Genomic DNA, 22,236 nt, shown 5'->3' on the forward strand with positions numbered 1-22,236 from the left:
ACAGTGGAGACTGAGATACAAGCAATGAGGAAACCTCGAAGGTAGTGATCAAGGGAGAAAAGACAGTGTGGAATACCTTTTTTAATTATTAGTCTCCAAAAGCTATGCTACTGTGAATTATGCCTCACTCAAGCCTCTAAGTTAAAACTTTTTAGTGGTATAACAAAGTGTGTGTGTCGGGGGGAGAGATGATAGAGACAGCTTCAGGAAAGACTGCTGCCTCTTAGTAGGTAGTTTCTCCTACTTACCTTGGTTTTATCTGTGAAAGCAAGAGAAGACTGCTTACAATCAGAGACTGTTATGCTTAGCAGAATGGCTAAGATCCATGAAACAATAGTGCTGATAGTCATTGAGTCAAGGTCGTTGTGCTATTCTGATTATCAGATATCAAAGAACATGTTTTAGATCTGGTTGATTTGGCCCTAATTCTGGGTTCCTATGTACAAGAATCATACTCTAATCATTAGCTGCTGATCATCTACTATTCACCTCTTCAGTTTTAAAGAAGACTGGAATAGATGCCTAACTCTAGGCAAACGGTAATGAAGAATCTCATGCTGTGCATTGGTTAGTTCCAGCTACTTCCTTGGCTTTCCTTTGTCATAGTAAAATGACTCCACAGTGACAATAAGATTAATTCTGCCAAGCTGCAATACCTACTGTAAGTTAAGTCCTAGTCAGCAGAAGGACGGGGAAGTATAATAGTATTGACAGCAGCATCATGGAAGTTTCAACTAGCTTAATATCATGATAAGCCGTGAGTGCAGAGGAACTTGACTGTGTAAAGGAAGTGATGTGAAACTTGAACAATGAGAAAAGCAGAAGTCTGCTTTGTCTGAACAGCTGTCAGCTTTGTGATGGAGACAGTAACAAACTGCTCTTGATTATCACGAAGACAGTATATGAGGCAGCGTTACACACAAAAAAGGAAGAGCTGTAGGGTAAGTTGTTTTTACAGTTACTAATTCTACTAAGAAAGGAAGCCAGGGTCTACAACAAACCAAACTTGTGTGCAAACCCTACTGAAAATATTATGAAGAGTAGGTCTCATGCAAGTTTAAGCAGCAAGACACTTAAAAGAGGTGCAAAGAAGGGGAGCTTTAAACGTTCATTTGGAAAAAAAAAAAGTCTAGTGAAAGACTGGCTGAGGAAAGGAAAGATGCACTCCTTTTAGAAAGGAATGAAGAATCTATACAATCGACTTCTGTCTCAAATTGTCGTGGTAGCCTAGAGTTCCCCTTCATAAATCAGTGACAGCAGAAAAGAGCAAAAGCAATTTAGATTTTAACTTTACAGCAAGTTGACTTAAAATGTCACTTTTGTCTTTTAGAAAATAGGTTCCTCGGGAAGTAGACGTGCTTGAAAAAGCGCAAATAGTCTTGGCTATACCCCTTTTAAATAGTATTTCTATGTACAAAGAGAAATCCAGGCCGATGAACAGAAACAAATAGTGGTCTCTGAAAGAAGTCTCTGGAAAAGACCTTTATTTAAAGGTACATTGTAAACTTGGGGGTATCCCCAACTGTTTAGCATCAACCCAGACAGAGTACAGAGAAGTATTTATAAAAAAAAAAAAAGCAAGCCACATCACAGTAATGAAGCTTTTGCACACACGTTTTTTTAGACAGCAAGAGAATTCTGATGTGGTAATGAAACTTACCAGTAACATTTGATGCATCTATTTAACAAAAAAAATAGATTCTGAAAGATATCACACATCGGATCCATCTGTTAATACAAAACTAACCTCGATTGTTACAACTTGACCTCTATTACGTGAAACGTGTTTTCTCATAGCAGTACATATATAGGATATTTAGAATTTTACTAAAATACAAAAGTGAGAAAGAGGCATCATGGACTCTGCAGCACAGAGGTAATAATGCTTTTTCCATTTTTTTCTTCCTAACTCACAAGCCTATAGCATTCAAGATTTTTAGTCTTCAGAGAACTACCTGCAAGATGTATTAATTAGGAACTACCTTCCCCATTCTTCAGGTTTTATATACTACACATGAAGAATCAGTGACAAGTTTTGCAAGTAACTGAAAAGAGCATTCTTTGAGACAGCTTTGTGTGTCTCCTGCTACCCACTTCAGAATATGCAGATTTATATCAATGTGTTTAATAACAGAAAATCCTTCAGTGTTATTTTGTTTTCCAAATTACATTAACAGTCCTCTGATATAAACCTCAAGGTCACCATGCAAGTCAATCAAATGCCCTTCAGCCCTTTCTTTCTCATGTTTTTTTGTTGTTGTTGTTGTTGCTGTGTTGCCCAGTTATAGAACCTTACTGGTGGAGAGTATGTCAAAGTAGTGATCATGTGCTCTGCATTCTTGATTTTTCCACTGCTTAGTTCACCATAATAAAGTTAGATTTGCAGTGAGCTTAAAAAAAGAAGAAAAAAAGTATTCAGTATATTACTGTGATTTATCTGTCTGCATGTGAATTTCTGCATTACATAATTAACTAGGATTTTAGGGTCTGAGCAGGTCTTTTCCCCTCCCCCCCAGGAAATGAGTGTACTATGAAAGACTACTTCCTTCCTTTTTTCTTTACTACAGTGTCAGCTCTCCAAAAGCAGTATTTGTCTTCAAGTTCCTCAGCTATTACCCAGAGATTCTTGATTAAAGAAAAATTGCTAAACACAGGCCCACAAAAGGGAAATAATCTGTCAAAGTATCTGGCAAGCGTTCTTATTTTTAGCAATCCTGCTGCTATACATTATTTACAAACTGTAACAAATACACAAGGAAGCAGATGTGCAATGGATAAGCATGACTTACCTATAAACTCAGTGACAGGATCATGTTCACCCTCTGTTTTAATAGTACCTGCAATACTTTCATTCTCCAAGATTGGAAGAAAAAGCTGTACGAAGTCTGAGGTATATGGAGGAGCAATCACATCCAATACCTGAAATGGTAGACAAAATTGGATTATTCTTCCCGTTAGGTGTATAGTAGAAATATTACTTAATTCACAATACTCGTCTCAAAAGCATATAAGTAGTTGGACTTTTAAGACCTTTTATTGTCCGTACAAGTAATTGATTATGCATTCTTGTGGTACTCTACAGCTACCTTAATACTTTCAGAAGTCAAGATACAGTACGACTAAGTCATGTCCTTGTGAATACCAATATTACATACATTGCTTGGAAACCCATCTCTTATCTTCAAGTATTTTTGAATTTGAGGCAAGCTGACGTGGTATCCACCCAAACATATACAACTGATATTAAAGTTTATTTCTACGTGTTAGTAAACGCATTTTTTTGCTGCTGACCTCTGTAACAAAGTATCTGATGAGAGAGATATCTGTGTCTAGCTTCTCCAGGCATTTGCGGATATAGCTGACAACAGGCAGGACATATCCTCGACTGAGTAAGTGCACCATTCTATCCAGGAGTGTCTTCTTCAATTCCAGCTGATAAGGAGGGGAAGGGAGCAGGAGGCAAACCAACGCATTAGAAACATACTCTCAAAAGCATAGAGTTTTCATTGTTCATTCTTATAGATTCAATATCTGCTATGATACTTATTAGTCATGATCATGTTCCTAACTCTTAGAACTGCTGTGATAACAGCAGTTAACCTAAGAAAGCATAAGTAATACAAAGGAATACAAATACTGAATCCTTTGAGAATCACCTGCTCCATTACATCAAGCTGTGAATGTTCTGTTTCAAAGAGTTTGACAAGAAGTTGTAGAACTTGGGGATGAAGCAGCTGATGGCACGTACTGATCTGCAAACAAGATAAAATAAGATCAACAGAACTTCAATTTAAAAACCAATGTGCTGCTCTTATTAGACAAGTTTACACTGATGTTTATTGCCAGATGTAAATTCTTTTAGAAAAGTATAACACCGCTTTTGTCTGTAATGCCCAAATTTCCCTAATATAAATAATGCTGAGCTGACAAAACCAAACAATTAACTCTAAACAGAAACAGATTCATCTTTGTATATTTACTGTAAATGATAGGCATTCCATGAACTGGATGTAATTCTAGTAACAAGGATCAAAAATGCTTTTGCTCTCCAGCCAGGTTTATCTGTACACTTTTACCTCATCCAGTAATGCCAGATGAACCGGGGTATGATCAGTCTGCAGCTGGAAGTATCGTGGTTCTGACACTGTCCAGTCCACCCACTTTAATACACCCATTGCCACCACTGGAAACCTACAGAAAAAAGAGGTCACTTTAGAACAGGAGCATCCAAACAATCACCATCTTCCAGCATATTCTACTGATTGCTAGATTCTCATAGTTTAACTTAAAAAAGAATTAATAAAGCTTCAGGAGTTTTACTTGAAGAGTTGCCAGTATACATCAAGAGCAGTCTTCACCAAAAATATAAATAAAAAAGCTGAAGAATAATTCTTTCTACAAAAGACACTCCCTGCTCAGCACAAAATGCTAAAAGCAGGCAACATAATTCACATACACCCCCCGTTTGATCCAGTTTATTCAATATCTGCTATTTCATACTACCGAGAGGAGAAGAAAGGATGCATCTATTGCTAAGAAAGCTGCATTAGGAAGACAAAGTAATCTGTCACCTTTTTCCAATGGCAGAGCCATTTCTTGGCAGAGCCAAGATGCTCTACAACACAAGAGGTGCAGTTTGCAATGGAAGCCAGAATTCCTGTCCTCATGAGGGAAAGATTCCAAGGAATCAAATGTATAGTTTTGAAAGCTACTTTTAGACCACATATTCACCCATTCTACAGTGAGGACATTCTCACAGAGCTGCCCACAAAGGCACTTCCCTTTAGCAGTACTTTCTCTCCTAAATACTCATTTCCTTCCAGAAATGGAAACTTGGGACCAATCTCCCTGCTTACCTGATGCACTGATAGAGAGTGCTCAGTTCTGCAACCAACTCTGATGCTCCTTTGTTCTCATTGCAACACAGGTTGTGAACAGTTTCAATGGCTTTTGAAGTTGACTTGAGTTCATCCTTGTTTATGCTGACTCTCTTGTTCTGACAAAATACAAAGTTCAAATGCAAGAGACACAAATATACAGGGAGTCTTTGTTTACTTAAGGAAAGGAATTGTAGCTAGACATAACCCTAAGACTACATTGTATTTCTCAAAGTTAGACTCACAGGCAAGTTTTAGAAGAAACAAGTATCAATGAGCTGCAATAGAAGGACGTTTGCTTTATCTAATTCCCAGCTCATTGATACTTTTTTCTTCCAAAAACTCATATATGAAGCCTGAAACAGTTCATAAAATAAACAAACCGAGCTGAACATACCATTTTAAACTGAGCCACTTAACGACCAACCATTTTCTTCAGCACAGTTATACCACCATAGGTGAAAAGAAAACGTTACGCACAGAACTGAACATTACCTTTTTCCACATCTCTACTACGCTAGCTGCATATGCCAGTATGTGAATATATTTGTGCTTGTGGTCCTGGTTGATCTTAGCACCTGGCTTAAACAATGACTGCATGAAGAGGTCCAGAAAGGCAGGTACTCGAATCTGAAGAAAATGAATGGTTTATTAGAGTTTGAGAATTAAGATAAAAATATAATTTTTTTTACATCTGATGTGTTTCTCATAGAGCAAGATTTAATAAATTCCTCCTGAGGAATAAGCTAGATGGTTTCAAAAGAGACCTGAACTTTTGACACTGGCACACAAAAAGCACACAAAAGAGCAGCAAGTTAGAGAGAAACTGTATTACTCAAGTATCTAAATGCCACCATTTGTTACCAGAACCCATGTTAGAACATGCCATTTACGACTGCTTATAACAAAATGCAAAATTGATATAATTTTTTGTTTTAAAGAAGGAAGTGAATTCCTTGCCATCTTTACTTCCTTCCTATTGGAAAGTTCTTTAAATTAATCAATTATATGTAAAAAGACAGATTGGAATGATAAAAAAAAGAAGCTAATGCAAAATACAATACAAATAGTAGTCTCACATTTATACATTATTTAAAATTACTGATGGATGAGCCTGAGTGATAAATTCTATCTTGTGTCAATACATTTAGCACAATAAGGCCTCAGATTTTTGAGTGCTACAGTAACAGAAGAAAGTTACAGAGGTTAAAAAGAAGACAGCTACTAACCAGTTCTACTGGAGGTGGGTCCATGCTTGTAAACATTTTGAACAAGACAGTGATATCTGCTGGATTCAGAGCTCCTTTGGACAGCATTGCACCAAGAGCTTGACACGCACGAGGATAAGAGGCTGCAGTACCCAACGCTAAAGTGATTTGACTAGCATCATGGCCTCTAGATGAATAACACAAACACACATAGGAACTTATTTTCGTTATTTGGAAAATTTAGTTCTAGCCTCACCCTATGTAATGCAATACCTGATGACAGAACCTCTTATCGTGGGTAATTACAGAAACAAGCCTGTATTTTTCTGGTTTACTTCTAAAATGTGCATCAAATAATAAAAATAAATATTTTTGTAATAGATGGAAACATAAATTCTTTGTTATTCCTACTTCAGTTCTCCCAGTACAGGACAAGGAACTTTTCTATTGTTCTATATATTAAAGCCTGCTACAAGAACTGCTCTGTTGCAAGTGATTTCACACTACCACAGAATGAATAAAAAACTAAGAATTCTCCTTTTGCAGTATAAGGTAATCAGGAATGAGCAAAAGAAGCAGATTATACATTATGGTGTCTTATGTTTCACTGATAAATATAAAAGGCACTTGCTTTTCATGAGCATATCGCTGAACCTCCTGAGCAATCCGTCTGACAGCTGACCCTCCTTGCTCTTCTTGAGCTAATATGGACATCATAGATTGTGCGAAAAGATACGTGTGCTCTCCATGGCAAACCATCTTCTGTGAAGGTGCACATGAAAAATATTACCAGAAAACAAGAAATATGTTTTTATGATTACATTGCTTTAATAGCAAAGATTTCAATGAAATCTACTAATACAAAAGGAAGTTAAGGAAGACTAGAGTACAGAAAAGCATAGTCTATCACTGTGCACTGATACCATGCAAGAAGAAATGACTACATTGTGAATGTATGTTTTTTAGATGCTAGAGAGGAAAATTTAGTCTACTCGTACTCGGCAATATTTAAAAAGTAAACCAAGTCCAAAGCCATCCAAAAGTCATTACACTATTTCATAATAAAGAACAAATGCTACGTTGATTCAGATGGCAACTTTCACACTGACATGGATGATAAAACAATTATTAGAATTTGCCAGAGGACTGATTAGATTGATCCTTAGATCTTGCATTAAGTGTGAAAGAAGACAGTTTTTCCTTTATACGATCCATTTAAGAAATACAGGAAATGTTACATACACAGTTCAAAACATGACTGGTGACAGAATCACCAAATTTATATTTTTTAACTCATATATAGCTTCTTTTCATAAAATGCTCTAAGACTTCAGAAGATGTCAAGATTTTCCACAGTCCCACAATGATTTGTATATTTTAATGGAAAGGAAAAAAAAAATTTCCACACATAAGAAGGAACAGAGAACTTACAGCAAACTCAGGGAGGTTTTTCTCAAGGTTTTCTTCCCCTCCATCTAAAATTGTTGCCAGAGATGTGCGCAGGACTCTGGAAAATACTTCCAATTGCTGACATGCTGTTGAAACACTAGTTATTTCCCCTTGATATCCAGCATCAGATATAAGCTATAACAAAACCAATAAGTAAATGAATAAATAAATCACTAAATACCTATATTATTCAAGTTGATATTTCAGATATCCTAACAAGCCTAGAAGAACACGTGAGATTTTCCTCTTCATACACTTGCTGGAATTCATGTTCATCATTTAGAATACAGAAAAAGAAGCCAATGAAGATCTGAAGTGTTCCACTGCACCACAAATTGTTATAAACTTGTTGTTTCCTATGTCAACGACAATTATTCACATGAGTTATACCTCCAATATAAGAATGTTATCTCCTAACATGAGATTAAATATGCATGCCAACAAGAGCCACAAAGCAAGATTAAAAATTAGTTATCTTTGGTACTTGTGTACATATATATGGATGTACATATGTAATAAATACAATATATAGTAATAGGGTCTTACGCACACACATGCATGCATGTGCAAAAAGCCCAGGAGAATAACTGTCACTGGGAAAAAAAAAAGTGTGTAAGAACCTTTAAACAACTGTTACCCAGCACTCACAAGATAGATCTGTTCTTATAGCACTAAAGTAAGGGAATTCCAATAACAATGCAAATAATTTGTATAAAAGGTATCCAATGCTTAAGACTTTCTGTACTGCAAGTCATGTTCAAAAATAGAACAAGTCACTCGGACATGGCAATAAAAATAAAATTAGAGATATAGACATTCTCGCTATTATTCTCTTAAATAGCAAACTAGTTTTTGTTTCACTGTTGTATAAAAACAAAGGCCTACTTGAAAGTCTTTGAATTCACAACCCAGTAACCATAAAAATACAATTTAGAAAAACACATGATGCACAATTTTCGAACACAGATCAGAGCAAAAAAAAAATCTCAAAAAGCAGTAGGTCAAATTGGAAAATTACATTCACAATTCGTAGGACAATTCCTCTCACCAATCTGTACTTGTACTGTTCTGACATTTGAATAAGTAGTATTAACAGAAACACATATGAGATACAGGCAAGACTATAGCCAACATTTGATGCCAGAACAATTAACCTGGTATGGAACGTCTCATTTATTACACTTGAGCATACTACCTTCACAGTAAAATTAAGCATTAAACAGTCTGGATGGGCTTCTGCCAACTTGTAAAAGAGATCTCTCCATGTAGTGTGTGCTATCATTTGCTCAAGCCATGCTGGAGTCTGAAAAGATTAAAGGAATAGAAATAAACATAGGAATATCTACTTGTCAATATCATTAAAAGTAAGCTTTTTACCTCTCAGGAGTCCAATCAGTTGCTATGCAGGACTTCATTACAACAAAGCATGCATTCCACTTTTCTAAGTTCTCTAAGCCCCTGAGAACTCTAGTGAAACAGAGCTGTTTTTCTGAAAACGGTTGTTTAACTAAACAGCTTAGAAGACAGTTTTCCATCCCCCACCATCTACTACTCCATCACACAAAGACGTCTATAGAGGATCCACTCATGTCATGTAAAGACAACAACATGGATTCCATGCATACCTCTCCTTCCTCTGTAAAGATGGAATCTGCTTTCCGAGGATCAAAATGCTTGATAAGTAAGCTCTTTAAATGGTTTTCCACAGTCTCCTGGACTTGCACTGGCTCAACACCTGTACAGAAGGAACAAAAAACTTGGCAGATGCAATCCAGTCAAACATGGCAGCAAAATTTTCAAATTTTCAACAATGTTCTATTATGAGAACAGAAGCTACCCTGTGATTTACCAGAAATTTATCCACAGGCAGAAGATGAGAGAAGAGCCATCAGTTCTATTTTCAAGCCATGCAGATACAGACACGTACAGATTTTGAGATTCTCAGTCATTTTTCCTAAATGCAAACTATGCTTAGGATCATAGGCAGGTTACACTAGCCCTTTTCTCTCGCTCTCTTCATCACTCATGATGACAGCAATGCCAGTCATCTCACAAGACTGTCACTAGGTGTGATACCAAAATATCCTAAACACAAAAGAGACTACCAGGATTGGTGCGCAAACCCACGTTACTGCAGGCTAGAGTCCATCTGCTTTAAATATGTTGGGTATCGGTAGTTTTGACAAAAACAAACAGATTACTTATTCTCTGAACAGAATCAACATATTATGACGTTACACAAGAACAGAAAGGAGTGGCAATATGCATCCTGAAGACATCTTTCACATAAAGAATTTAGTCACGTACACATACAGGATAACAACTCTAATATGATCCACTTTTGATTATGATCAAGTTTGCCACTAATTCACATATTTATGATGAAAGCCAGACTACAGAACCAAATTATATAGTATTACCTATCCTACCTGTTTGAATGAGCCATTCTGCCAGCAAATTTACAGTCTGTGCCACTGCTGTATAGTTTTCAGAAAGAAGCTGGATGACATTCTCTGGAGAACCTCCTGCTTGGAAATATCTGATGAAAGAATTAGAAAAGAACAATTTGAAAACAATATTTAAACAATTTGAAAACTATATTAAAAAAGGAGCTCTAAATAAAGGGAAAATAACAGCATCATTTATTTTTGCATACTTCCATACAAAACAGTAGCACTGCACAGCAAGCTGCACTCACCTTTTTAGCGTGTTAAATATAGACGGCTCCATTATGTAGTCAGGAGTTGAAAATTTCTTCAGGCATTCTTGCTGGACTTCAGCATCATCCTCTCCCTCCCCATCCTCATCATCCTGCTGTTTGCAAACACAGCCAGGTCAGTCACCTCAGTTCTTCCCTGCTTAACCCACAGCACACGACCCACTCACGAAAAAAGCACGATTTAACAGAGCAGGCGCAAACCTAACAGCACCTTGTTATTGTTTTATTTCCTTTTAACCCCCCCAAGACCCAGGTCCCACAGCCCCGGGCGGACACCCACGCTGGGCACCTCTCGCCTCGGCCCGTCCCCGCCGAGTCCCTGCCAGGCCTCCCCCCACGGCCGGGCAGGGCGAGAGGAGAAGCCCCGGAGCCCCCCGGAGCCCCCCCAGACCCCAGAAGGGGAACAGGAGCCCGCCGGTCCCCAGAGCAGCCTGGCGGGATGGCGACCCCCAACCCCGACCGCTTCAGGCCCAGCGCCCGCCGGCTCTCACCGCCCCCCCGTCGGCTTCGTTGCCCCACTCCGCCGCGCTCCCTTCGAAGTAATCGGCGTCCTCCATAGCTCCTCGGCCGAAAAACCCGCGGCGATGGCCGGAACCAGGCCGCGACCGGCCCCCGGGGCGGAGCGGCGCGGAATGGCGGGCGGTGGCCGGGCGGAGCCTGTCCTGGCTCCGGGCCGGCCTCAGCTGAGGGGAGGTGCCGCCGCTGCGGCCTCTGGAGCTGTGAGGGTGGTTTGTGCCTGAAAGCCGTCACCCTCCTGCCGCTTCGTGGGGAGTTTCTTGCCCCAGAGCCGGTGCGAGGAGCCGGCTACGGGAGCCGGTTGTGCTGGGGGAGCGGGGCCGTCACCTCACGCCTCAGCGCCGCTCCCCCTGGAGCGGGCGTTCGCTGCCGTGCAGCCACTGCCTGGTAAACGAAGGCTGAAACCACGCAGCAAATAGCAATGAAATATGACAACCTAAAAGCTGCTCCCGTGTTAAAAAAAAAAAAAAAAAAAAGCTTCCCTATAGCACCGGGCCTCCCAAAGCCATAGCAACGCAGATGGAGGCTGCCCAAGAAGAGAAAAAATTGGATCATCATACTGTAAAAATGGTAGAAAAGCAACAACAAACTGATGGTAATTATTAAATATTATTGTATGATATTGTATGTTAACAAGTAGAAGGAAAAAGCAGTCCCTCTAAAGAATAAAGAAGATACCTTTGGTATAATGGAAATGTCAAGATTGTAAGGTTTTAGGACCAGAATCAGTGTAACAGTGTCCCCTAAACTTGCTGGAGAATAATATTAAATTAACCTGCCTTTTCTCATTGCAAACCAAAATTCGTTACTTCTAGCCGAAGACAAAACCCTGGAGTCTTTGATCTAAAAAGACAAGAGACCAACTGTAGCCCCTACAAGTAACGATATGGGTTGTTAACAGGTTCATTTCCAGGCAGCAGAGAGGCCTGCACCATGTGGGTCCCCTTTCCTGAGGCTCTTGCAGCCTCGTGTCCCCACCAGGAGTAGGCTGTCACATAAAGAAAACAGGACTGGCTCCCCCCGGCCACGAAGCTGGATCCTCAGGGCAGTGGCTGTACTGAGGTCAGGCCTTGGTGCTGCCCTTCCTGGGGTCTGCCCAGAGAGGCCTGCAGGAGAGCATCGGGCCTGGGTGCTGGCCTGAGGCGGGGAGGGTCTGGGAGTTACAGACAAACAAAAAGGGGCCAAGTCCTGAATAGGCGCTGATCTTACAGCCTGACCTTGGGCAAGGAGATGGGTGTTACTGAAACTGAGACCCTGTGAGACAAACACAGCGTCCCTTTGTCTCTGTTCAGATCAACTCCTGTTGTGTGAGTTTAAATGCGAGAAAGGGGAGGATGAGGATGTGCACTGGGATTTGGAGGGCAAACAAGAGTGTTGCTGATTAATTGTTTAAAAGGTTGTTTATTCTTGTTCAGTTTCTCACTGAAAATTAATAAAAGTTATTACATATTCTTCAATGCAGCCTGTAAAATCACTTAGTATGAAAGAACAAACAAACACCTGTCCAGGAACAGCTGTTGTAGCATCTTCAGGAGATGCAGTCCTTGTTTAAGTGTGGCCACTAATACCAATACTGCTAAGTAAAGGGCTTACTACACTTTAAATTTCAGTACAGAAAGTATACACCACCAGAGCTGTAACTCATACTGCAGCGCAGCATGAGTTGTGCTGTTGTACACTGCCTTGCAGTGGTGAAATGACCCTTTTTGAAATACTTCAACATTTTTGTGAGCCCAGGATAATGTTCTTTGTATTCTGTCAACGGGATGGAAAAGAGACTTTTTCAGAACAAAAGGCATGGATTGAAGTAGAGGCACAACAGATGGGCTCTCTACCTATGCTGGATGATTCCTTGATTTTCTGCAGCCAAGAGGACAGTAAGGTAACTTTTTAATGCTTATGAAAGCATTGATCATTTTTTACGAGGAAATAACTAGGAGTGAAGTGACAGGCTGAGGCTGGAAGCCAATTGAAAAATCCTTCGGAAAAGGATTTCATACCACTGAGAGACGTAGTGGTATTAGATATTAATGCTACTAATAATTTTAGTGTCTAATTTTCAAAACCAGAAGTTTTGTTGTCTTTATATACTTGCATCTGTTTTGATTGCAGTAACATAAACTTATTGTTAATATTATTATCATTTTAATATAAAGAATGAACAATACTTGAAGCATTTACTTTCAGCTTTCCTAGAGGAGAAAACTAGGGACTTGTACGAGAGCCAGACATAAGCAGAATGGCCCTTTGCAGAAGAAGTGCAATGTTCAGGCATTCCCCACCACAGGCCAATAAACAAGAAGCAAAGTCAGAACAGAAACAAATTTCAAGGTATCAGTTAAACCTCTGGAAAAACAAGTGTATCAGAAAGCGATTTTGTAAACTAAACTTTTACAACTTTGAATGGAAATAATGTTGGTTGTCCTCTTGGTTTTAACTGTGTTCTCCCATATGCATTTATGTTTTTCAGATTCAGTGAATTGTTCACCACTGCGTATAATAAAAGCACTTAGACTTACCTGAGTGTTCCTGAAAGGTTTTATTATCCAGCAAATGCAGGTAACAAATTTCTCACTGAATACGTATTTGACTATATTTTGTATGTAAAATGTTCTCGAGTCACAGTTCCCAAGTAATGAGATTTTGATGAGGCCGTCAGCATATTTGAGCCAAATAACTGTTCTATAAAGGCCGGCCTAGGACACTCGGCAGCATGCCTTGAAGAAGCTCTAAAGGCAACCTGGGCAGTAGATGTGGGTGAAAAAGAGCCACATCTAGAGACTGTGGAAAGCTATTTATTTCCCAGCTATCAAATTCTGTTGCTTGATTTTTGAGCAAATTGCTAACAGCTTTGTTTCAAGATTTCCTACCTAAAGGAGTGCTAAATATGACACAGGTGATCATTTGGTTCCTTCCTGGAACAAAAAGACATTCCAAATGGAAAAGGTGACCTCCTACAAAAACTGTTTGCTTTTTATCCATGTTTTTTGTATTTTGTAATTGTTAGCCTTTTGCTAATCAGACAATACATTCAACTAGAGATCAGGTAATAACTTTCAAATTCAGTAGGAAAGTACAGCAGCATCAAATTAGGCTAATGAGTTTTGGCTAAAGAGTTCTTTTCAAGCAGAACCTTTTTTTTTTTTTTTTTTTTTTTTCTTCTAGTACCTTGACATTGACAATTCCTGGTAGCAGCGTTATTCCAGACATTGAATGCTTGACACATTTCTGTGTAACTGAGAAGTATTCAGAGACAAAACAAGGCTTATTTATACACTGTGGGTTGATTAAGAGCATAGCCATGCAATGCTTTGAGTACTTCTCAACATAACCTTATAGTGGAAACATTTTCTTGTTTTAAAGCAAGTTCTACAGTTTAATTGCATACTGATCATTGGAAACACTAAACTTACACTTCACTTCTGCCTGTTCTGTAAGTGTATTTTTTTGTAGTTCCTTAGTTGGGGACATCCTGGCCTTTTAAATAAATACATTTTCTGACCTTGAAAATTTGTATAAAGATCCCAAACTTGGTCACTTGTACCTGGGAAATGAATAATTTCCCAAATAAATATTTTTAAATGTCCAAGGTGATGAATTTAGGAGCCTTGTTTATCTAGCTTTCCCTAGTTCCTTTGTACTTACAATGAGGTTGTCTCATAACTTTTTTTTTTTTTTCTTTACAGCTGCTCTATTCTTGCTTATCAACCATATATATTACAAAGAGTAGATGGGGTGAGGAGACAGGGACAGTAGAGAGTCGCTTAATTGAAAGGTAGCAGTCTTTGGCCCATGATGTTGGGCAGAACCGTAAGTTGTAGGCTCCTGTTTTAAATCACAAATAGGTTAACAACAGCCATTGCCTGCAGCAGCACTGGGCATCCAGACTCCTTACACAGATGAACCATTGTAACCCAGCACAGCTTGTCCTGTGGGAAACAGAACTCAAGGTTAGCACCAAAACCTTCATCAAATCCGTTACTTCAGTTTGGATGTTGTGCCTTCAAGTAAAAAGTGATCGAAAATTAAAAATGCAGAGATACATATGAATCACCACACACACACTTCAGGAAAGAGATGCTGTCTCCTCTGGATCTAGGGTTAACGCAAGTTTAAAACACTTTTCATTAATACTTTGAAGTCTTACATGGACATCTATTTGGTTTTATCACCCTACCCCTCCATTTGCCTTTTTATGGAAGCTCTTCTGATACTGCCAACAGAAAACTGATAATGTACTGGAAATCAACCAGAATGGAACCCCTTTCCAAGTAGCCTTCCTTCACAAGCCTGATGATGTGATTCATAGCCCTTATACAGTTCTTTTCAATGCCTGATCTCTACTGGCACTCTAGCATTTTTGTTGTAAAAATGGTAAGTCCAAATTCATATCAAATACAGGAAAACTATACACAGGAACACTATTATTCACTATCTATAATTCGTATAAAATCCACAGCCTAAAAACATGACTTAGTTTGCATAATAGAACAACAGAACTGAGAGAACTCCCGTGATTACTACTTCAGTCCTAAGCCCGTTCTTTATCCAGACTGGAGAATTAGTTTATTTCGTACAAAGGTATTATGCTTTCATTTAATAAAACAAGTGCATAAATTAAAGTGAAGAGATGCATTCACATTTTAATTCTGAATTTGTTTACATTTGTCTCTGGTACCCCAGCCTCTGAAAGCTTGTTTTGCTACATAAAACCCCTAGGATTGGCATCTTCTCCCTCAAAACATGATGATTCTCTCTGGATTTGGGACTACATTTAAAGGCTTTGTTTTTTCCTGTCATTAAATCAAAGGTTCTTGGGGTAGATTTCCTTGGTGAAAAAAAAAATGGAAAAAAAAGTAGATTCTATTTTAATGTTTTCTTTAAAAAAAGTTATATTACATACTTGATCTGTTACCCTTATTGCATAGGTATCAGCAATCACTTGTTTTTGTTGTTTACCTAGAGAAGAACTCCCTATTTCTTCCACAGAACCATGCTACGTTTGTAGAGCCCAGAAGCTAGAAAAAATCTTATTATTTTTATATGATTTATGCAGCAAGAGATGAGGGCCTCGCCAGCTCCTCCCCAAGTTGGTGTTTCCAGAAGAATTGTGCTTTAAACTGTTTTGCTCAGCTCAGTACATTAAAAGCAGACAGAGTAAAAAGCAGCTTTAACTTTTAATAACATGAGAATCAGGACTGAAAACAAGTAGTTATGAAGCCAGCACTCATGGCTGACATTTTAGCAATCTCTGCAATACAGTAAAATACTCCGGAGCACTTTATCTACCTAGTAGCTGAGAGACGTCCACTCCCAGTATTTAAACTAACTGGTTATGTCAAGGATTAAAATTGGTTCACTCATGGAATTTCTATCTTGTCAGTCAGCAGAGAGGAGATTTTTCAGATTTTTCATGGCTTTCATCGGCAGAGGTTCAGAAATCCCCTTTGTAGCTTATTTTATTTACAAAGACACTTCAAAGATTGTTAGAAAGACTTTTTCCCAGTGGATGAATATTCAAAAACGTCCAGCTGAGGAAGAAGGGTACAGTTTTGTTTTTGGACTGCAAACAGATGTTTGCTTGTAAATATTTTTACTGTTATACAAACTGAACGTGTTTTTAGGGATGAGGATCTGTTCCTGAGCAAGATTTCCACTGATAGCGATCTATGGCCCTGATCCTACTCTACAGTTAGTAGGAATTTTATCGTCGACCACCCTGGAAGAGGTGTTGTAAGTGCCAGCATTGTTAGACACACACAGCATATTAGATACAGCTGGGGAAAAGAAGAGAACTTAGCCTCTTCCAGAATACGTTACATCATTTTGTATTTTGTTGCAACGTCATCCGTCCTAGACATTTGCATAGCACCGATCACCAACAGTATTATCGCTAAGGCACTGGCCCGGTGCTCAGATGACACGGGTTCTGTCTCCATAGCTGTGGTCTGTGTCCTGTGTAATCATATTTAGACCTTTTGTTTTTCCTGGTACATCATTTTTCACATTTGAAAATAGGATATAACACAAAATAGCCTACATCTTCTACAGGAATATTGTGCCACAACTAATTACAAGGCGCTCAGATTTTAAAGTGACGAACATCAATATTCTATGCATAGATTTACTGGTAAATTATGTTGCAGGTATCAATTATGTGCAACATACTGGAACAGACATAGCTTCAGTTCCTCTAGAGCTAATGACAATACTCTAGGTTAAGTCCTATCCTCAATGCCGTGATTCAAAATAGTTTTTAGATAAATGAAGATAAGCCCTTAGGGCTCCTATCTCTGACAATTGATCCAGCATGCCTTCATGCTTTTGCATCAAAGTCTGCTCCTAACAACTTCAGAGCTCCCGTTTCAGCCTCTAAGAGAGCAGTTTTTAATACTTTTGGAAGCAGCTGAACCTTTTTTTAGTCTATAGTCAATTTATCTCTCTACATTATTAAAAAAAAAAAAACAACTTTAGGAGATATCACTAATCTGCTGCATCACACTGGTTGCTGAATGTGTACTGATGTACAAATTGCTAAAAGTTCTTGGGTTGAAAGAAGTTACTGCAAATGCACAGTAGCTGATTTTGAAACCACAACATCTCTACGATTTATTATTATTTTTACAAAATACCCAAAGTGATCAGACCATATTGTAGGTTACTGGCTTGCCAAAGGTTATGTTTTTAAATCAAAACCATTTCTGAGTTACAGAAGTGCCAAAAACAATCTTGAACCAGTATTTTTTCTTTTCTTAAACCAACCCCCATCCAACAAAACAGTTGTATAACTTAAAACAGAAACAAGAGTTTGTGTTGGAAACTGTTTAAAAACCAACCCACCAAATCATGCTTGAGCAGAAGCCTTGTATGGCAAAGATATAGCTTAGGGCAATTTAGTGCCAAGATATAGACCCGCTATGGGTTTATAATGGAAATACTGACACAACCTCAACTATAGTGATGCAAATGTGCCCTAAAACACTGTATTTGCTTTTATTAATAAAGTGGTAGTGTTTACATTTGCAGGTATCTTACACTTCAGCATCACGATGAATACTGAGTAGAATGAGTAAAGTTTTGGCTGTAAGGTCAGAAGTTTCCAAACAGATGAATGAGACAGAAGTGAAAGTCCTCAATCATGAAAACAAGAAGTTCAAATAAATAAATAAAACAAAACTAGGAAATATGGGTAAGCATTAGGTTGGAATGGTTCAATTAACTGCAAATTATGGCCACTAAATTAGAAAGACATAAGAAAACACAGTAACTTATTAAATAGCAAGCATTAAAGCTTTATGTTTTTTGTATTTAAAAAAAAAAAAAAAAAAGCTGTTAAAAATAAGACTTGCATTTACCAGGCCACCAAACTGCATGGACTAATAAAGAGACTAACAAAGGCAATACTGAGACATTAAGACACACACACACTCCATACTTGTGCAACTCAACCATATTCAAAACAATTGCCTTTATCCTCACTTAAGAAAGGAAAAAAAGTCCCCTAAGCATTTCTGTTCATATAAAGCTTTATAGGAAGGTTTCTTAAACTGTTACTTTCTTATATAGCTCATTGTTATTATGTACCCTTCTCATTATTAGAGGAAGAAGCTGATTTATTTTTATTTTTTAATGGAGATGCTTTGTTTCTCTCAATGAGAGATTACATTTCTTACACCACTACAGGTTTTCCCCATTTATAAATTTGGTGTTTACACCATCTCCTCCTAGGCTTAAGAAAATAAGGGTTGGCACTCAATTAAAGATTTTGGCTTCTGTAACTGAAATTAAGGCTCACAATGAATTTCCTTTCCACTAAGTGTCCCCCATTTTTACCTATAGGAAACACCAGCCCTTAGCCTACAGGCACTGGATACATTCTTAAATCAAAGAGGGCCATTTTCGGTCATTCTCTCCCACAGTTCTATGAAGTTTAGGCGGCAACTTCCTAAACGTGTGAACAGGAAAGATCCTTCTTCAAAAATGAGTATCAACTGCAGCTGAATTTTTTAGAAAATTTAGTGTCTTCTGAAAGATCACTACTAATGTTGAATTGAGAGAGATTGGGACATTAACTCCATCAAGTCCCTGACTGCTCTTTGTATATCTGAAAATGGACGAGGTGATTTATTTTCATTTAAAAGTTTAGCCACAAAAGCAATGAAAACTCACAATCCTGAACAGTTTCAGTTCTTAGTATTAAAGGCATCTGCTACCTGAAGCAAATCTAGCTGCACAGACACCACTGACCACACCCTAATTTTAATTTAAACTGGACCTTTTCCCAAAAAAGAAACTTAACATAGGATCTTGGATGGAGGGAAGCTAGTGTGAAAGGCAAAGAGGCAAGTATTTTTGTTTGTTTGTTTGTTTTCCTTTTACAGTCACTGCATTAAGATCCAGATCAGTTTAGGGGTGTAAATGAAGAGGAAACAGGGATGCTTGAGTAATATAGGCTAACACTGTTCTAGATGTGTTATTACAGTTGTAATTTCTGACTCTGTACAAATTGTACACGTAGGTTTAGACACATGAAAAAGTAACACACTCACAGAGACATAAAACACCTAGGTATAAAATATAAAGCAGTGTAGTAGTTACTAAAATTACATGCTCTCTTATTGCTACAGTGATTTTTGCTCTTTTTCTTTTTACTGTACCACATGTTGTTCTAAGCATATAATTTGCATAAATTATTCAAGTTTAAGAAAAATCCACACATCTTCACTTTAAGCTACTTATATAGTTAATATAAAACAAAAAGGTTCTAAAGTATCTCTTTATTAAAAGAGAAATAAAAATGTCATTTGAAACTGGAATTCAGTGGCCAAATTCAAGGGCAGTGCACACCTTGTCATTCTGGTAGTATCATGCCCACGCAGTGTAAGTGGAGGTTGGTGGGGTATTTGGCCCAGTCTAGAGATGGTCACCAGACCTGCATGATGCCCTACGTGTTTGTTATTGTTCTGTTTTTGTCTTCAGCAAAAAGGACTATGAATGACCAAAGACTAACATTTATAATTTGTAGCAAAATTTGGTTTATGTAGAAACAAGCCATGTTTTGCATTTGGATAGAGATTTAAATGAATTAAAGCTAAAATTAAAAAGCATGATGCTGCAACATCTGGTCACTTGTTGAAGACCTCACTTTTAAAGTGGTTAAGTTTGCACAATTTGTACTTTTTTCTTTTTTTTTCCTTTTTTCTTTTTTTTCCTTTTTTTTCTTTTTTTTACTAAACAGTATTTTTCCTTCTTTTATAAACCAGAAAAACTAAACTACAGATAAATTTTCCCTACCTTGAGCTAATGCTGCAGATAGGGTTGACAAAGCTGTACAGCGCAATCAAACATACTTACATCTTAGCTCATTGTACAGGTACAGCCATAATCAAGGCACAAAGATCTTCTACAAGTTATTTTTTTTTCAATAAAGTTGTACAAAATAATACATTTTACAGTCTGTACAAGAATAATAATCCAGCAGTAAAATAAAAAATGAGGGGAGGGAAGAAGAAAAAGAAGGGAAAGACTGTGAGGACTACAGTCCAGATAATGATTTTTATAGCAGACGGGATCATCAGTGGACAAACTGAAAACAGTGTGTGGTTAACTCTTTCTGCAATCACAGGCCATATGCAGTTCAATTCATAGACGTCCATGGCTGTCTTAAGACCACCAAGACTGGATTTAAAAATACCCTTCTGAAAGGTAGCAGTTGGTTTTTGCACTGTCTAGGTCTGTTGTAGAATTGTCAGTATTTCCGTTCAAAGCCACATTACAGTCAGAGAACCAAACTCAAGTGTGTCTTCAAACTTGGTCTGTGACTTGGCACCTTCTTTGTCTGATGCAGTGAATGATACAAAGTGGAGATCACGGGTTATATGATTATGCCCACAACAGTGCTAAATTACCTAGTTTTCTCTCCCCAATTTTTGTTTTATGCTTTAAATTTTAATCCCCAATTCTTTCAGGTGCTCCACATTCAGGACTTTTAATTAATTAGTTTTTATTTCTTTTTTTTTTTTCTTTCTTTTTTCGTTAATAACAGTGTTAGGGAGTCCTCATGGAAATGGCCTTTTAAGTGTTAGGGGCCATCTCAAACTGTCCGAGGGGTACAGAAGCAAGCTTAGAAGTGCTGCTATTGTCCAGCAAGGAGAAAAAGTTGAGGGGTGCAAATCAATGGGAGATTCAAACAGTTCTCTTCCACCCTTTGTGGGCAAGGGTGTTTCTTTCTTTTTTAATAAGGAATAAGGAGTCCAAAACACAGAAAAAAGTGCTCTCCATCACAACAACTCGTATTGGCGAAGGTGCATGCGCTGAATAATGTCCCGACAGTCATTGAAAACCCTCCGGATGTTCTCTGTATCCACTGCACACGTGAAGTGAGGATAGCAATAGTGCCTTCCATCTCCACTTGCTGTGCTGATTCTCTGTTAAAAGTAATAGAGAGATACTGGGTTACAATAAGGCTGGGGAAAACTAAAAACATGTTCCCAGACCTCAGATGAATGAAGGTTAAGATAGGAACGTGTAAGCTGAGCTTTCAAAAGGTGTAACTAAGTGGCAAAATGTCCACAATTTCTCACTGTCTCAGTTAAAACATTGAATTTAAAATGATCGGAATTACATGGTGAGAAGGTCACTGAGTTTGGGGGAATTCCACAGTGGAAATGGAGCTCATGGAAGTTCTATTACTTATATGCACATTTGGTGAATTTAGCCACACAACCCTTAGTGAATTTTGTCTGTATAGAAAGTGGGATTTTGCCTCATTGTACAAGCTTTCTAGCCCTGTTTTACACTTATAAAAAGCCTCTGTTCAAATTTTGTTTTGTTCCAATTTAAAATGAGTCAGTAACTTCATTGCTATGCTCACCATTACAACTAAATTTAATAATACTTTAAAAATCCTCTGTCTAGTGTGGCTTTAGCTGACTAGTAATGGAAAAGATAACAAGAAAAGAACATTAATATTTTGCAGATGATAAATATTTTCATTAGTCTTTGTCTTTAGAAACGATATATGGAATAAAAGCCTGGCCCCATTAACAGCAGCAAGGTTTCACTCATTATTCTTCATTTGAAGTTCCTTAATTCTCACCAATGCTTTTGCTATTTAATTACATACTCTGTCAACAAACATATTTGAAGAGCAGCTAACAAACAGTGGTAAAGCTCTTAAACCTGTTTTATGCAGTGCAGACATTAAATATAAATTACACAAGACATAGCAGCATTTTGCAATATTAAAAAGTACCTACAAGCTTATATTTGAGAAGACTCACATAAGAAATACCAAAGGAAAAGAAATACTTACAAGAAACTCATCTCTAATAAAATACTTGGCCCTTGTAACTCTGGGATCCTCAACAGGCTCTGGTATTGCTGATTAATAATAAAATAAGCATCTCATTAAAACAGATGTTTTTTGCCAACAGCGCCTAAAATTCATAACTTGCTCTGTTTTCTG

General features: G+C 38.0%; 2 protein-coding genes and 1 long non-coding RNA gene across 10 annotated transcripts in view; 1 reads left to right on the forward strand and 2 right to left on the reverse strand.

Annotated features, from left to right (window-relative positions):
- Positions 1-1,466: 1,466 nt before the first annotated feature.
- Positions 1,467-11,137, reverse strand: NELFCD (negative elongation factor complex member C/D). Of its 4 annotated transcripts, none has more exons than XM_083801785.1 (15): positions 10,745-11,137; positions 10,233-10,345; positions 9,964-10,073; positions 9,160-9,269; positions 8,730-8,837; positions 7,517-7,669; positions 6,717-6,847; positions 6,107-6,272; positions 5,373-5,507; positions 4,857-4,996; positions 4,077-4,191; positions 3,657-3,752; positions 3,292-3,432; positions 2,790-2,919; positions 1,467-2,390 (listed from the first exon to the last, which is right to left on the reverse strand). In XM_083801785.1, exons 1-15 carry the CDS (start codon positions 10,808-10,810, stop codon positions 2,356-2,358), a joined length of 1,749 nt encoding a protein of 582 aa, XP_083657911.1. In that variant the 5' UTR covers positions 10,811-11,137; the 3' UTR covers positions 1,467-2,355. The 4 variants fall into 4 exon arrangements, with proteins under 4 accessions (XP_083657911.1, XP_083657910.1, XP_083657909.1 ...); XM_083801784.1 differs by having other exon boundaries at positions 10,233-10,348; XM_083801783.1 differs by lacking the exon at positions 1,467-2,390 and having other exon boundaries at positions 2,405-2,919.
- A 112-nt stretch (positions 11,138-11,249) lies between these two features.
- On the forward strand, positions 11,250-18,329 carry LOC310882698. Its single transcript, XR_014573087.1, has 2 exons — positions 11,250-11,364; positions 13,240-18,329. It is a non-coding gene; the product is annotated as an uncharacterized lncRNA (long non-coding RNA).
- Positions 17,350-22,236, reverse strand: part of GNAS (GNAS complex locus) — a 151,988-nt gene continuing 147,101 nt past the window's right edge. For all 5 annotated transcript variants that reach the window (XM_083801790.1, XM_083801791.1, XM_083801792.1 and 2 more), the window contains 2 exons: positions 22,084-22,151; positions 17,350-21,196 (listed from right to left, as the gene is read on the reverse strand). In XM_083801790.1, the coding sequence (XP_083657916.1) occupies positions 21,050-21,196; positions 22,084-22,151 (215 nt within the window). In that variant the 3' untranslated portion in view covers positions 17,350-21,049. The remainder of the gene's footprint in view (positions 21,197-22,083; positions 22,152-22,236) is intronic.

Source organism: Anser anser, assembly GCF_964211835.1.
Source record: "Anser anser genome assembly, chromosome: 16".
NCBI lineage: Eukaryota > Metazoa > Chordata > Aves > Anseriformes > Anatidae > Anser > Anser anser.